Raw genomic sequence first — 15,347 nt, forward strand, 5'->3', positions numbered from 1 at the left:
TCTGACTGGATAGAAACCCCCCCAGGGACAGCAACACCCAAGGGAGCCAAATGATGGATAAACAGGAGTGAAGGTACAGAAGGAGGCTGAGGATGAGATGGGGGGGGGGACATTTTTTTTTTCTTCTTTTTTTTTTAAAGAGAGAGACGGTGGAGGTGCGATAATCACACGTGTGGCCGCGCTCAAAGCCACACGTGCACCCACCTCTGCGTCCACCCAACCAATCACGACGACGCGTATGGCTTCATGCACACAGCAAAACCTGTACGAGGCTCTATAAGCAGCTCTCTAATGGCACAAGGAAGGCTCGTTGCTGCTCTGTTGTGACTGCAGCATGGATACACAGGAGTTTTTACTCTGCGTTTGCTCAAAACACAGACAAATGGACGCGCAAAGGCTGCGTGGGCGCCAGCATGCTTGAATGATTATACATAGTGTTCCCTGTTTATGTTTGCGAATGGGAGGAGAAGGGATGAAAGAATATATTTGCATTATTCCTCTGTCTTTGGGTGCTCGCATGTATGCGTCGTGTGTGTGTGTGTGTGTGTGTGTGTGTGTGTGTGGAAGAGAGAGGGAGATGGAGAGAAAAGGAGGCACTCTTCTCTGTAGTGTCAGCCTTTGATCAGTGTCCCTGTGCGTGTGTGTGTGTGTGTGTGTGAGCCAACCCCTGGTGTCTTGGAGGCAGGATGAAACACTGTGCCTCTATCCGGGACTCACAGAACACCCACTATCCTTCTCTTCTTTTCCTTTACTCCCCGTCTCTGTCTCCTTCACCCCCTCTAACCACCATTCCTTACCACAGCCATTTTAAAGGCTATTCATGCAGAGCCGCGCTTTCATCTTGCATTGCGGCGCTTTAACCAGCTCCTCTGGTTTTTTTTTGGGTTTTTTCGAGGCCTTTTATCAGATTATAGAGGATGGGTGAAGTGGCCCGCTGTTGTGCACGCCGACTCGCAGTCAGATGGACGCAGCGTGAAGGTGCGGGAAAGACAACGGCTTTGGCTGTAACAAGATAACGCCGGGATCTTGGCTGTCTGCTGGCGCCGCACTGGCCCGTTTCAGTGTTTTGATGTCCCACCAGCAGAGTGGACATTTGTACAAAAACAGTAACTAAAAAGCAAAACAGAGCATTAGACAACCTTTCTTCCACTGGAACTGGACTTCATATGAAACTACACTGACATGGATGATAACTGGTAATGTTTAGTATGTGACGGTGTCTACCGAAGGACATAAGGCAGCTTGTTACTGTGGCGTAATAAATGGGCCTACTTGCAGATTACTTATGTCACCCTTATTTGTGGTGTTCAAAGGTGCTCTGTGTAGTTTTATGGGGAAAAAAAATCAATCAGAAGAGAAAGATCTCCATTGACTGATTTTTTAATATTTTTTTTGGAGGGGCTAAAGAGAGGTCATCACTGTTTTCACCACTTCATACTGTTTTACTTTGTTTATATTTGGCGGACCCTGCCACCTTTCTAGCTTCGAAACCGTGTCCTGCGTACCTTTCTTTCTTCTGAGAGCAGCTTGTTTATTGAGTCACGGAAACAAATAAATATCTCTGAGTTTGTATTCTCACCACATTAATATTCTAGGTATTGATACATTTCCCTCTCTCTGAAACTGCTCAAACACTAAATGCATGATGTGCTCACTGATAATGTGCTTCGATCCCTTTCGTTTTCATCGAGCATGGGAGGTGATTAGTATTGATTGATTTGGGTCTTACCTGCAGTGTGGAGAGAGAAATGATTAGGTAAGGTAATTTAACTCCAGTTGGTTGAAGCCCTAAACATAAGTGTTGCAAATTCACTTATCAAATACTGTGGCCAAATTATTATTCAAATTCTCTTACCCTCCTTGGGTCAGTTTTAATTGGCTGACGAGGTTAATAAGCCACGCCCCTCCAAGTGCACTGAAAGCTCCTTTCAGCAGTTGCCAGCGGCTGACACAGCGCGTCATGTACTTAATGTAAAGATGTTTTTATTGCTGTATAATCCAGTTTCAGTGTGTAGCTGTCCCTCCTGGTTATCCTGGTGTGTTGCTGATGAAAGGGGTTAAGTGAGTAAGCTAAACGTCATTACGTGCATCCATTTCTTTCTGTCCTTTTGTCTTTCTGCCAGCAAGCTTAATTGCTAATTAAAACTGCGTCATGTGCAATTCTTTGGCCTCCAGCTGTTATGACTGTAATTTTCTCGTCGGTCTCAATTACAGCTTTTACATTCGTGCCTTAATTGTATGTATCGACCTTTGTGTATTATATTGTTCTGCATTACGGTTTTGAAGCCAATGTGCCCCTGTGATTTCCATAATATTGAGAGTCCAGAGTAACTGTCGTGGTGTCGCCACAAGATGGCGCCTCATCCACAGCCAAAGCAGCAGGCTGGCTTTTCTCAACAGGAGTTGTTTGTATTAAGTGAGATTCAGCCAGACAAATGCCTGTCACTGCAATTTTCATTTATACATTTAAAAAAACAAAAAAAAAACATTCCTGGTAATATCATTTGTGTAATTGTGGCAAGAATTATTCAGTGTAGTAAACATGTCATTTCAGTTTAACTTAGTTTTATTTATTTGCATGTCTCAGTTTCTGTATCTGATATCCTTAACCCCACTACTACAAATGCAGATTTATGCCAGGATTCTGAAGATACATCTTGAAAGGCATATCCTGTCATCATCCTCCAAACAAGCTGCCTACCTAAACCTAGTTTACAATGTCATTAGCCCTGAACAAGTAATGAATTGCCTGTGATGTTGTGTGGGGTTTAATTGGAGATCTTGATAAAGCATCTCGAACACTAATTTGGAGCACACAGCAGACCACATACTGTAGGGTTGTGTTCCAACAAATCCCAGCATCTAGCTGTAAACAAGTGTTTAACCTCTACTGTATAGGTTTAACGGATGACCTTTCCTGTGCGCCTGCCTTTTAATAAAGCTCTAATTAGGAGTCCCATTAGGTTCTGAGAGGCTGACAATTAATGGGTACTTAAACAGAAAAGATGTACGTCTTTGGAGGAACAATCGAAAATGCTCAGTGGTAATCATGGGAGGCAAATGTCAACTAACAACAGAAAGGGTGAGCTATAATTATAATGCTCTGATGAATGGACGATTCTCTCACAGAGAAGCTTTGAGGGATGTTAGCTCCCCTGTTATTCAATGATCGCAAATGTGATGTGCAAACGGGATCTCGTGTCACTTGTCAACTCATAAAACAACAATTATGACAGTGAAGAAATTACCTAGATTAAACTCAGTAAGGTTGGACAAAGTAAGTAAGTAAGTAAGAACATGTAGGTATGGGATTTACATCATTTACATCTTCCTCTATGATATAGGACAAGCACAGTGGGACAAGGAATATAATGCCATATTAGTTTCTTATATAAAGACCTGGAAGACATTTGGACACGTCACAGTAGGAAAAGCACAATGAATCATGGCTGAACTCTATTTAGCTGCTTCGGTTTAGGGGTCCTGGTCATGTGCATCTTTGCTCACTGTCACAGTGTCATGGTTTTAATGGGACTGTATGGGATTTTAACAGAGCCATCAATAAAGTTATGAATGGAAGTCAAAATGTTTGCTGTGCAAAAGATTATCGGTGAAATGCTCCACTGTTAAAATAAGGGGTATCTTCTTTTGCTTTTGAAAATGTCACATCCATAGCGATAACAATAAAGAAAAGGAAGACAGACATTTTACAATCCCAAATTCCAAGCACGATATGTCATCACTTGTAATCCAGTTGTGGGTGTGATTCAGATTAAGGTCACCTATATTCCTGGGAGTGCAGGCTGCTGTACTGTAAGTGGCTTTGTGCAGAGGACCCTGTTCAATGCCATTAGACAGAGTAAACGTCATTAAGAGAGGAGCTGAAAAAGCAATTTTGTCCCTCCTTCTGCTGTCTCTGTGTACCTTCTGTCACGCTTTGCCGATGAATGAGGGTGTAGCAAACACACAGACACTTGCACACTTGGACACATACACACTTGTTCTCTGCAGTCATGCAGCTAGTCAGAAGCTGATGCACATGCCAATGTAGTGAACATTTACCAGACAGTACTAAATGCTAAAGTTTCTGATGCTAACGTCATCTTGTCACTCTCTTCTTTCTCTACCCCTCTCCTGTCCGTACATCCCCTCCTCCTCAATATCTTCCTTCCTTTGCTCTTTTCCCCACCTGTCCACGTCCCTCCCTCATCCTCAGGCTTCCTCAGCACTGGTGATCAGTCTGCGAAGGGGAACTATGGCCTTCTAGACCAGATTCAGGCCCTGCGTTGGCTCAATGAGAACATTGGCCACTTCGGCGGAGACCCGGAGAGGATCACTATTTTCGGCTCCGGCGCTGGAGCGTCATGTGTCAACCTCCTGATCCTCTCTCACCATTCAGAGGGTAACGGAAGACTCTGCTATGTTTTGTTGCTTGTTTGTTTTCTTGGTAAAACATCCATTTTTCTTCTATATGCTATTTGGAAACAGGCAGTCAATCCTGCCGTGTCCGATATACCCACTGAGATGCTCAACAATTATTTACCTTCCTGTATTTGTTGCTGAAATTACTGCGGTTATGCTCAGTGTAGTCATGGTGTATTTTGTGCCTCATTTACCCCTGAGTTATGGGATGACCCATGATTTATCCAATGCAAAATGTAATCAAATCACTGAGGTCCTGCCATGCCCATGTGGTCAAATGGAACCTCAGCCAGCATCCAGCACAGAAATCGTTAAGTCCTGTGATGTTCGCTTGACACCGCTATCCTCAAAGGAAACCGCTGCTTGTCCTGTGAACTGAAGAATTCAAGCAGTCGTGTGGCTAATGAGCGAGTCCAGGTTTGATCTACGTTATGTCATTCATGTCTATGGAGTATAAATCGTACTGGAGATCCAACATTACCTGACTTGGCACATGCTCCCGGCTCTGTTAACAGTCCACTGCTCTGCAGCCGAGTGTCTCTCCCTCGGTCGAAAACCTATATCCATCTGACCTCGTGCTCCCCATTACCAACAACACACCCTGAGGGCTCAGTGTTAACATTGCACCACCAAAAGAGAGAGAGGCCTGCGAACCAATCGACTTTGATCTGAATTGAGATCAGTGTAGTTGGCGACCCACAGCCAAATGGTCACGCACTCGCCGCCTTTGATCATGCTGTTCTTGAAGCTGTCCTCCTTCAATCGTAACTTCTCCGTTCCCTACGCTGCTCGAGGACTCTACCTCAATATTCCTCTACTCTGTTCATTTTCCATCTAACACACACAAACTGCAAAGGACAGAAACAGGGAAGAAATGGTGGGTGTAAAGACAGAGAGAGATTAGAGAGAGAGTGTTCACACAACCACATAGCTGTTTCAATAACTGCAGGGTGTATGTGTAAGTGTGTGGATATGTGTGTGTCTGAAGCACCAAGAAGACATGCAACATGTGTCTAACTGACTGACTAGTCTGTCTGCATGGATGTGCCTTGATAACAAATGTGTGGTGTCAAAGCTTGAGTGAGCATTTTAGCGATGCTGCCGTGTCACTGTGTCCATTTAACACAACCTCTATAATAACCACTGACATAACCACTGCTAACCCTTATAAAAACCCAGACGTAGCCCGCCATTTTCCCTCATTGACGAGTGACCCGCTTAGCAGTTAGAAACATCGCAAGACCCCAGTTGTTATGTTAGACTCATACTTTAATGGAAGATGGATACCACTCTTGTCTATGCATAAAGTATAGAGCCAGAGTCAGGATGGATAGCCTAGCTTTACATAAAGACAGGAATCGAGAGGTAAATGGCTAGCCTATCCACAGTGCTAAAGAGGAGTAATAAACACTTTTTACAGGGACTTAGATGCTGTAACTACACTTTGCACTGCAAAAGTTGAATCTATCTGCCCTGTGTTTCTGCACTACTTTCCACTCTGGGAGGGCTCTGTGCCTTGCTGACTCAGCAAGAAAATGTTACAGCTAGACTATCTTTATCCATGGATTAAACAAACAAGAAATATATATATGAGTAAATTTTAGATTCCTTGGAAAGTGTTTTTGAACTTCAAGCAGACAAGGCTAGTTGTTTTCCTCTTCCTCTAGTCTTAATTCTAAACTAATTACCTCCCAGCTCCAGGTCTACACTTGACATACAGGCATTATTGTGGCATGAATCATCTCACCTAGTTCTGAAAAGGTAAATTAAGAAATGTATTCTCTAAAATGTTACACTTGAAATATCATTTTAATTTTTTTTATTATTATTTTTTTCAGTCATTGTAGTTCAATCATCATTTTTTCAGGGGAACCCCACTTTAGCTGCAGAGGGACCCTAACTGTGGAGAAAGCCTGTATTAACCCTTTGTCTCCTGTTGCTGACAACCAGCCCCCCTCACACTACCACCTGTCCATTCTCATGCCTTCGCCTTGTCATCACCCCATCATCGTCCTCATCGTCCTCGTACTCATCAGCATCTAACGGTGTAACATCAGCCCTCTAGACGCTGCCTGTCTGTCATGCTCCCCCCTCTCCCCCACCAGGGATGCCAGGTAAGGAGTGTGTCATCCCCACCCTTGAGGCACACCAATCATGTCAACAACACAGCGTAGCAAATCAAGCCCGACAGCAGACATGTACAGGATGGATGGCAGGATGGAAGTGGCAGGCGGGATGTAGGGAAGGGTTGTGATACTGATATGATGAAGGGTGTGGATATAAAGGTGGAGACAGTAGCCATGGTACGTTTTTAACAGTGTTTATGGTAAGATGAGATGGAATAATTAAATTGTTGAAAGAGGCAAATGAGAAAGCCCCCAGAAAATGCTCTGACATGGCACCTCAGAAAAGATAGGAAGGCAAATAGAGGGAGTTACTGTGCAGGGAAGGCAAGAAGCACTTAGGAAGTCACAAAGAAACTGATTTTGAAGCTGAATGAAATAATACCTAAATAACCCCCACCTCTCTGTCTGCCTCTCTCAGCGCAGATATGTAGGTATAGCTGTTTCCAAGCTACTTCTTACTATAATTGATTTCCCAGAGAAAGGGGCTCTGCGGCTGTGCTCAATAATTAACTGACCAATCTTCAGCCCAGGAGAGGGGAAAGAAAGAAAAAAGGAATGAGAGAGGAAACAGGTGAGGCAGGCGGCCCCTTAACGAGCCACTTGAGTGGTTCAAACGGCACAGGACAGGCAGAACTAAGGAGACACAAAAAGGAAGAGAGGCAGGGAGAAACAGCTAGAGAATCTGAGAGAAGAAACAGCTAACACATGACAGAGGAAAATGGCTCTTTTGACATCTCAGATGAGCTTTTTCACAGTTGTGCCTGCTTTCTTATCTTTGCATTACAGCACTATAGCATGCTCTATCTGAGATGCTTCAGGTCTGTAGTCCTGTCCTGTGTCTCCCAGAATTAAAAAAAAATGTGAATAAGAAAGTGGTTTACATTTCTTTAGTCAGACAGCTTGAGAGAGCTCCATCTTGCCTGCAAGGAATTGGGGAGAATTTAGTGAGATCACCATCATATTTTTAGAATAGTAACATGCAGAAATTATCCCATAGTAATTTAAACACTGCATCTTTTCCATCTATTCTTTCAGGTCTGTTCCACAGGGCCATAGCCCAGAGTGGAACTGCCATCTCCAGCTGGTCTGTCAACTACCAGCCCCTCAAGTACACCAAGATCCTGGCCCGTAAGGTGGGCTGCACCTACACAGAGACGGCCGACCTTGTTGACTGCCTGAGGCGCAAGAACTTCAGGGAGCTGGTGGACCAGGACATCCAGCCAGCTCGTTACCACATCGCCTTTGGCCCCGTGGTGGACGGAGACGTGGTGCCTGATGATCCTGAGATCCTCATGCAGCAGGTTAGAGTCTGGCACCAATACCAAACATGGCACTGGGGATGTTTTTGTAGAAGTTCTATTTGAGGTCCTATCTTATGATGGAGCAAATCTAATGTTTTTGATGAAAATATACAGAGGTAATAAAACAAACAAGATTTCTTGTCTCTGTCTTACCCTGCTTATTTATGTTTCTGGGCATATATTTGACCAAATATGAAAACATAAATATGAACAAACATAAAAACCATAAACATGAACAAAACTGATTTGACCTGACGGATTAATACACAAAACAAAACTCAAATTGTAATGATGACTTGAAACTGTGACTAAAAAACCCTGCTCATCAAATACAATTTAATCACTCAACATGTTCTTCCCCTATTGAACCACTAGGGGGAGTTCCTCAACTATGACATCCTCATAGGAGTGAACCAAGGGGAGGGTCTGAAATTTGTGGATGACAGCGAGGACAATGACGGCATCTCGGCTGCAGCTTTCGACTACACCATCTCTAACTTTGTAGACAACCTCTATGGCTACCCCGAGGGTAAGGAATGCCAACATTATACTCATTTTCATATCATGTCCTCTACTGCCTCTCACTAGACAGAACTTTGCAGTGAGTCATAGTCGTTTGTGCTTATTAAGATCCCCATTAGATATCTTCCTGAGTTTACAAACATAAGACTGGTTTGAAAGGAACAATTTCAGAAAGATCATAGGTAAAAGAAAACGGCACAAGTTATGATTATAATGTGATGATCTATACATACCAGATAATACAATAAATATCTTCCTATGCCTGAGCTAGATGTGACATTGCTCAATACAGGGAAAAAAAGGTGTGTAATTTGTTTTATTTTTTTGACATTATCATATGTTCTTGCCAAAAAGTCGCAGCTCTCAGTGGAGATGCAAGTTTCCAAAACACAATGTGGGCAAAGAAGGAGAAAAGACATCAAATGTGAGCCAAGGAAAGTGCATCAACGAAGATGGGCATACTAAACACAAGGCCTATCATTGAGATTATCTTTCACCATGGTGGGCCTGTGCTCTGGCCTTTGAGGCTCTGTGGGCACTAATGCTGTGTCTCATCATCCCCCAGGCAGCCAGCTCGCAATCACAGTGCTGTTGTTCCTAACAGATCAGCCCGCAAACCCCTCACAGCGGGCCACAGTCAAAATACAGACGCATTTGGATAATATAGTCACGCTCCCTCTCAAGTGCCTGTCACTCATTGCGAGAGGCATATTTTCTCTTTTGCCATTTGTGTTGTTCAGTGTGTCCTTTCAGTGTATCTCTCAACTATATCTCCCACACATAAGTACCAATACAGCCACCGTTTGATTTTTTAAAATTCTATTATAAAGAGTTATTCTATCTTTCTCCACTTTGTTTACATCTTACTATTCTGACTTCTGGAAGTGTCCTATCCCCGTCGATACTTTCCTCTTAACTTATCACAATTTTCTCTTTTTTCCCCTATCCCTTTATCCTTTTTTCCTTGTTCTTTCTCCTCTCCTGTGTCTTAACCTCCAGGCAAAGACATCCTGAGGGAGACCATTAAATTCATGTATACAGACTGGGCAGACAGGGACAATGGGGACATGCGAAGGAAGACCCTCCTAGCTCTGTTTACAGACCACCAATGGGTGGCGCCAGCAGTGGCCACCGCAAAACTCCACGCCGAGTTTCAGTCTCCGGTTTACTTTTACACGTTCTACCACCACTGCCAAACCGAGACACGACCCGAATGGGCTGATGCTGCCCATGGAGATGAGATACCGTACGTGTTTGGCGTGCCCATGATCGGTGCCACAGACCTGTTCCCATGCAACTTCTCGAAGAATGATGTGATGCTGAGTGCTGTGGTTATGACTTACTGGACCAATTTTGCCAAGACTGGGTAAGCATTGCTAATGATTACATCTTATTCAGTCTCTTATTGCACTTTTACTGCACCATGAAGCAGCTAGTGTAGTGCCTCTTCAGTAGCAGAGTTTAAAGTGACTTTTTGAAGGTTTTGCTTCCCTGTAAATAAGAGAGGTGTGCCTATGGTTGGAGGCTGACCACACTAATCAGATTTTGTTAGAGTTTTAAAAGTTGAGAGCCCTGTCTCACTTTGCTCGAAGTTGAAGAAGAACTTAAAACAGAAGTATGTATTCAGTTTTTTCAATGACCCAATGAAGAAATATTTGAATCAGATTGATTAAAACCTTGTTTTGAAAACTATGTCTGTGATGTCCTCCCCGTCCTCCAATAGGGACCCCAACCTGCCAGTCCCTCAGGACACCAAATTCATTCACACCAAGCCCAACCGCTTTGAAGAGGTTATCTGGACCAAGTTCAACTCTAAGGACAAGCAGTACCTCCACATTGGCCTAAAACCTCGCGTTAGAGACAACTATCGGGCCAACAAGGTGGCCTTTTGGCTGGAATTAGTCCCCCACCTCCATAGTCTGCATGAAGAGCTCTTCCCCACTACTACCCGCTCGCCACAGGGCCCTGGCAGAACCTGGCCTAGAACACCTGGCCCTCGCACCACCCCTCGTCACATCTACCCTACCTTCCCCTCTGATCCAGAGCCTGAGGGTTCAGAGCGTCCACCCCAGGACCTCTTCCCTGGAGACACCCGTGACTACTCCACTGAGCTGAGTGTTACAGTCGCTGTGGGGGCATCGCTCCTCTTCCTCAACATTCTGGCCTTTGCCGCCCTTTACTACAAGCGTGACAAGCGGCATGAAATGCGACGCCACCGGTTGTCTCCTCAGAGGGGCGGACCTGCCAATGACCTGGCTCACAGCCAGGAGGAGGAGATCATGTCCCTACAGATGAAGCACTCGGAGCATGATGCTCACCATGACATGGAGCCACTCCGACCACATGACATCCTAAGGCCCGCCTGCCCGCCTGACTACACACTGGCACTGCGCCGTGCCCCCGACGACGTGCCACTGATGACACCTAACACCATCACCATGATCCCCAGTACTATAACCAGCATGCAGCCTCTTCATGCCTTCAACACCTTCCCCTCCACCGGCCACAACAACACACTGCCCCACCCCCACTCCACCACCCGGGTATAGTAGGGACTGGCCCAACACAGTGCCACCTAAGGACCAGGAAGACTGGCTCTGCCACCGATCTAGAAGGGAGGCCTCTGGATGTGGGCCTTCGCTCTGTTCTCTTATTCTCTCGTTTCTCCAAAAACAACTCCACCTCTTCCATCATGTGCTGTCAAACTGAGCAGCTCCACTGGTGGCGTGTGGAAAAGTAACTGAACTGCACGGCAGCAGATGATTAGTTTGGGGGTTGACTTAGATCTTTTAGAAGTACTATTTTCAAAGATGGTCTACTGTTTCCTGACTCAAGCCCCCCCCTGATGTTTGTCAAAGGGACAAATTATTTTTGCCCCTCGCTGTTTTCCCTTTTTTACTTTGTTTGTCTTCTCTTTTTTCTCTCCCTGGTGTGCATATCTTGTTCTCTTTTCTACATCTGTGTCTTATTCCTGCTTTGTTCCTCTCATTCTACATGTGATTCTCTCCCTCTCCCAACGCTCCTTTGCTCTAAGGATTCATAAACTACTGAGCTGTAGGAGGGGGCACAGAGTACGTACAGTAATCATATAGCTATGAAAACACTGATATCTGATACTTTCATTCTACCAGCATTCTTGGTGCCAAGTGTGTACTACTGTGTTTGCTTTCTCATCAAGGGAGAAAAAAAGTCAAGAAAATTCTAGAGTATTCCTATTTACTGTCAATTAACAGATGCTGTGTGTTCTCATGACAAAGTGCCAAACTGGCCCTCGATTGTGTTTTTCTCTTTCTTTCATCTTCTGTTCCTTTTTTTCAAGCATTTGTTTAATTGTTGTTTTTTGTGGAAAGAATCTTTTGCTGAAAATATAGATATAGAGAAATGATATTATATATAGTTATATATAAATGTGTACAAAGGAGAAAGTATATAAATGGGTTTTCTCAGTGGGGATCTATGCATGAATTATTTTTAAAGATGATGACGTGGGAAAGAACACTGTATCTGTCAATGCACGTTTCCCAAATCTAATCAAATCATATCGGTCCACTCTGGATATTTTGTTTTTTGTTTTTTCCCTCACAGAGAAGAACAACACATAACAATCTTGTAGTAACCTAAGGAATCCTCTTCACCTCCCAACACCCATTTATTAAAAAAGGCATTGCCACAAATCTCAGAAGATGTTAGAGTCAAAGCAACAACTGTGAACATACTTTCCGATTATTCTCTCCTTCATGGTATTTCCCCACCCAAATGATGCAGCGTGCCAACCGCAAGCCCATCATCCGACGGTAGCTACTTTTCCTTTCATCTGTATTTAGGTGATTGTTTTCGTAGGGTATGTCAGGTACCAAATCTGTTGTTGTAGCTTGCCTCTCAGAGTTATTTTTGTATTTTAGCGAGGGTGAGAAACAAAGCAGAGATGGGCAGCTTTTGCTCTTTTACGTACACCCTCCTTCTCCTGTCTGCACCCCTGTTTCCAGCATATGCATATTCTGTTTGATGTCTGCCTGAGAGAGATATAGTGTCTGTGTGTATGATTGTGTGTATGTGGTATCAGAGCTGCTTCAAATGGGCAAAGGTGGGCCCTAATTAGACAGATAAGAGATAGAGAGGCAGACAGGCAGGATCATCCCCAAAACTCCAAAATGAGCTCCTTCCTGCTGCGTACCCAAACACCCTCTGTATGAACATCACTTACTCTCTCTGTCAGTCCACTAGCTTTGTATTGAAAACTGACACCCATAATACGGTTATAACCCATAACCTCCCTGCTGTGTCCACAAAACACCTGACTTCACTGTGTCAGTGTTGGTCTCCACAATTTCTGACCTCAGCTCAGCTCTGCTGTTATCCTCACATTCAAGGGTTAATTCACTAGTGACTTTGTTTGAGCTCATCAGTTGTAAATTAAACTCTAAGCACACTGAGGGTAACCAGTGGGTCTCACCGCCCTGCAGCGCAGAGCTGAAAGATGAAAAGAGGGCTTGGATCTCTGAAACAGGGTAAAAGTGACACAGTTGTGCTGTGCTGTTTCTGGTTCTGCGCTTTTCTTACGAGAGAGGGTGAGCAGGCCTGCAAGCTCAGCGACGCCCCACTCTGATTTTCTGCTACATATGTCAAACATGGATCATGGGTAATACTGTACGTTAACTGAACTGATGTGCTGTTATTTGAGCCCACAGGAACACATGGTAGCCTACATCCAGTATGGGAGAAGTTAGTCACCGGTGCTGTCTTTGCTTGTGCTCTAGCTTTAGCCTGTTTGTTTGTTTTCTATTTTATTACTGCCTAACTGGGTGGTGGGGAGGACTGGAAGGGGAGAGATATAGCTGGCCGCCCCTGTCAGAGATTTTGTAGGCCCGATGGAAGGGAAATGTGCACAATGTAAAACTCAAAACAACTGACTTGGTTGTGCTGCAGGTGGATAAATGCTGAGGAACAGATGACGGACAGCAGCACAACAACAGGTGCGCACTGTGGAAATGAGACTCTGGGAAGAGAGTGGAAAGACTCACAGCCTTAAATGTAGAAATCAAAAGGGAGGATGAACTGATCTCTAGTAAATAAGGACATTAAAAGGCATGGCCATCTTTCTACCCACAATGTTTGCCAGGAGGACACCTTGCTACAGATGATCTGACATGTCTGATCAGATCCATGTGAACCCTTTTGTACTCACTCCTGAAGGTAAGGGGGGCAGTGAGGGCTTGTGAAGCAAACCTCACCACAACACAGCTACAATGACACCACTGGAGGTGAGAACAGAAACAAAGGTATTTAGTTTGCTCTGTTCTTTGTCCCTGTCTATTTTATAAGCTAACACTGGAGGGCGCTATTGTGACAGATTCACTGCGGTCTGCCCACTCTGAGGAAAACGGATGTGAGAAGAAAAATACCAAACTGGGTGGCAGGACAGAGACGGACAGAACATCTGGAAGAGGATCAAAACTGTACATTTTTAAGTGTAAGAATCAAACAGACAAAATATTTGTAAATATTAAGTTTCTTGTTTGTTTTCCTTTTTTCTTTTCTTTTTCTTTTTTTTTTTGAGGGAATGAATGAAATGCTTCTTTGTGACAACAAAAGACAACAGGTGCAGTTTGCTAAAAATGGCCACGAGTGTGATGTTTAAAATTCATTAGTGACTAAAAAAAGAAAATGCTTGCTGCAGATCACTTTTCATGCCATCACAAATGACTTATTTTAGACTTTGTCTTAGCATCCTGTAGCACCATGATTCTGAACCAAGGAAGGGACTGTAGCTGACATTCATCTCCCCTGCAGGTGGTCTACATGCGTTAGTTAGCATTTGCTAATTCCCAATTAATATTACATTTTTAAATTTAGAACCACTGAAGCGAAAGTCTGTGGTGTCATTGCTCTTTGTTCTGAGGTTGGAGAAGGATCAACTACTCCGTGGCTTCGTGACCTTTTTTTAAGCTTAAGCACACTTTTATTTTGAAATACATCTTGATCCAACTATGAATCTACTGCTTGATCTGTGTGACTTCAGAGTATTCATGGGCTGAGGAACATCTCAGAGACCAAGAGCACTGAGAAAATCCAACATATAACAGCTAACTAATGTTAAGATGGTGGAAGGAACTGGCCAGCCAGGATTTCTAATCTAAGACACAACTGCAGTCAAATAAATGTTAGCTCACCTCACATGTAGCAGTGTTTACATGTAGCCAGTTAATCACATGTGGGGACACACACGAGGGCTTTCATACCATAAGATGCCTCATATCCTCATAGATTAATGAGATCACACAGATGCTCTGACTTTTCCCTTCCACACACTGTGTTGCATTGTGGTTGTGGAGGTTGTGTCAACCTCACAGTGATGTGATGTAGCAGTGAAGAGTTTCATGTCTGAGAGTCTGGAGATGGACTAAATGTTCAGAAAGTCTGAAATGTCCTGCGCACTTTCAGACTCTGAGCACGATCAGACTAAATGCATGTGGACACACACTGAACCTCGTCAGTGTTATAAAATGACTCACTGCACTGTTGAGGCTGAATTTCCATTTATTCTTTTAACATCAACAAACCTGCAGTCAGCCAAGCAAAACAAGGTGACTCCATATCACTGAGGTTATTTAGAGATCCTGTGTCAGGTCAGTGGTAAATGGAAGTACATGGTTAACACCCCACAGTGGCAAACGCACATGAAGTCAGTGACACACTCAACATAAACCTTCAGCTTGGTCTCCATTGCAAAGATGCACCTGTTGTCTTGTTTTTACATTCTTTGTTGAATTCAGAAACCCAAGACTTGAGATGAAGAAAATTGTTAAATAATGGATTTTAAAAAAAGATGATTATTAAAAAAAAAGTATAGTAAAACTATATAAATAAATGAGGTGATGATATTTCTGTTTACTTTAGAAGTTATTATACACTGTATGCTGTGATTCTGATCTGGGAAACATTAAAGACATTCATAGCCAGCCTGACCATTTTGTCT

General features: G+C 43.7%; 1 protein-coding gene across 4 annotated transcripts in view; it reads left to right on the plus strand.

The window, feature by feature from the left end:
* Positions 1 to 15,336, plus strand: part of nlgn2a (neuroligin 2a) — a 188,036-nt gene extending 172,700 nt beyond the window's left edge. For 2 of the 4 annotated variants that reach the window (XM_037111608.1, XM_037111609.1), the window contains 5 exons: positions 4,217 to 4,402; positions 7,584 to 7,849; positions 8,225 to 8,378; positions 9,371 to 9,737; positions 10,095 to 15,336. In XM_037111608.1, the coding sequence (XP_036967503.1) occupies positions 4,217 to 4,402; positions 7,584 to 7,849; positions 8,225 to 8,378; positions 9,371 to 9,737; positions 10,095 to 10,920 (1,799 nt within the window). In that variant the 3' untranslated portion in view covers positions 10,921 to 15,336. The remainder of the gene's footprint in view (positions 1 to 4,216; positions 4,403 to 7,583; positions 7,850 to 8,224; positions 8,379 to 9,370; positions 9,738 to 10,094) is intronic. The other 2 variants (XR_005077265.1, XM_037111610.1) reach the window with 2 other exon arrangements.
* The last annotated feature ends 11 nt before the right edge of the window (positions 15,337 to 15,347 follow it).

The sequence above is a fragment of the Acanthopagrus latus genome, chromosome 10 (assembly GCF_904848185.1).
Source record: "Acanthopagrus latus isolate v.2019 chromosome 10, fAcaLat1.1, whole genome shotgun sequence".
Classification (NCBI taxonomy): Eukaryota; Metazoa; Chordata; class Actinopteri; order Spariformes; family Sparidae; genus Acanthopagrus; species Acanthopagrus latus.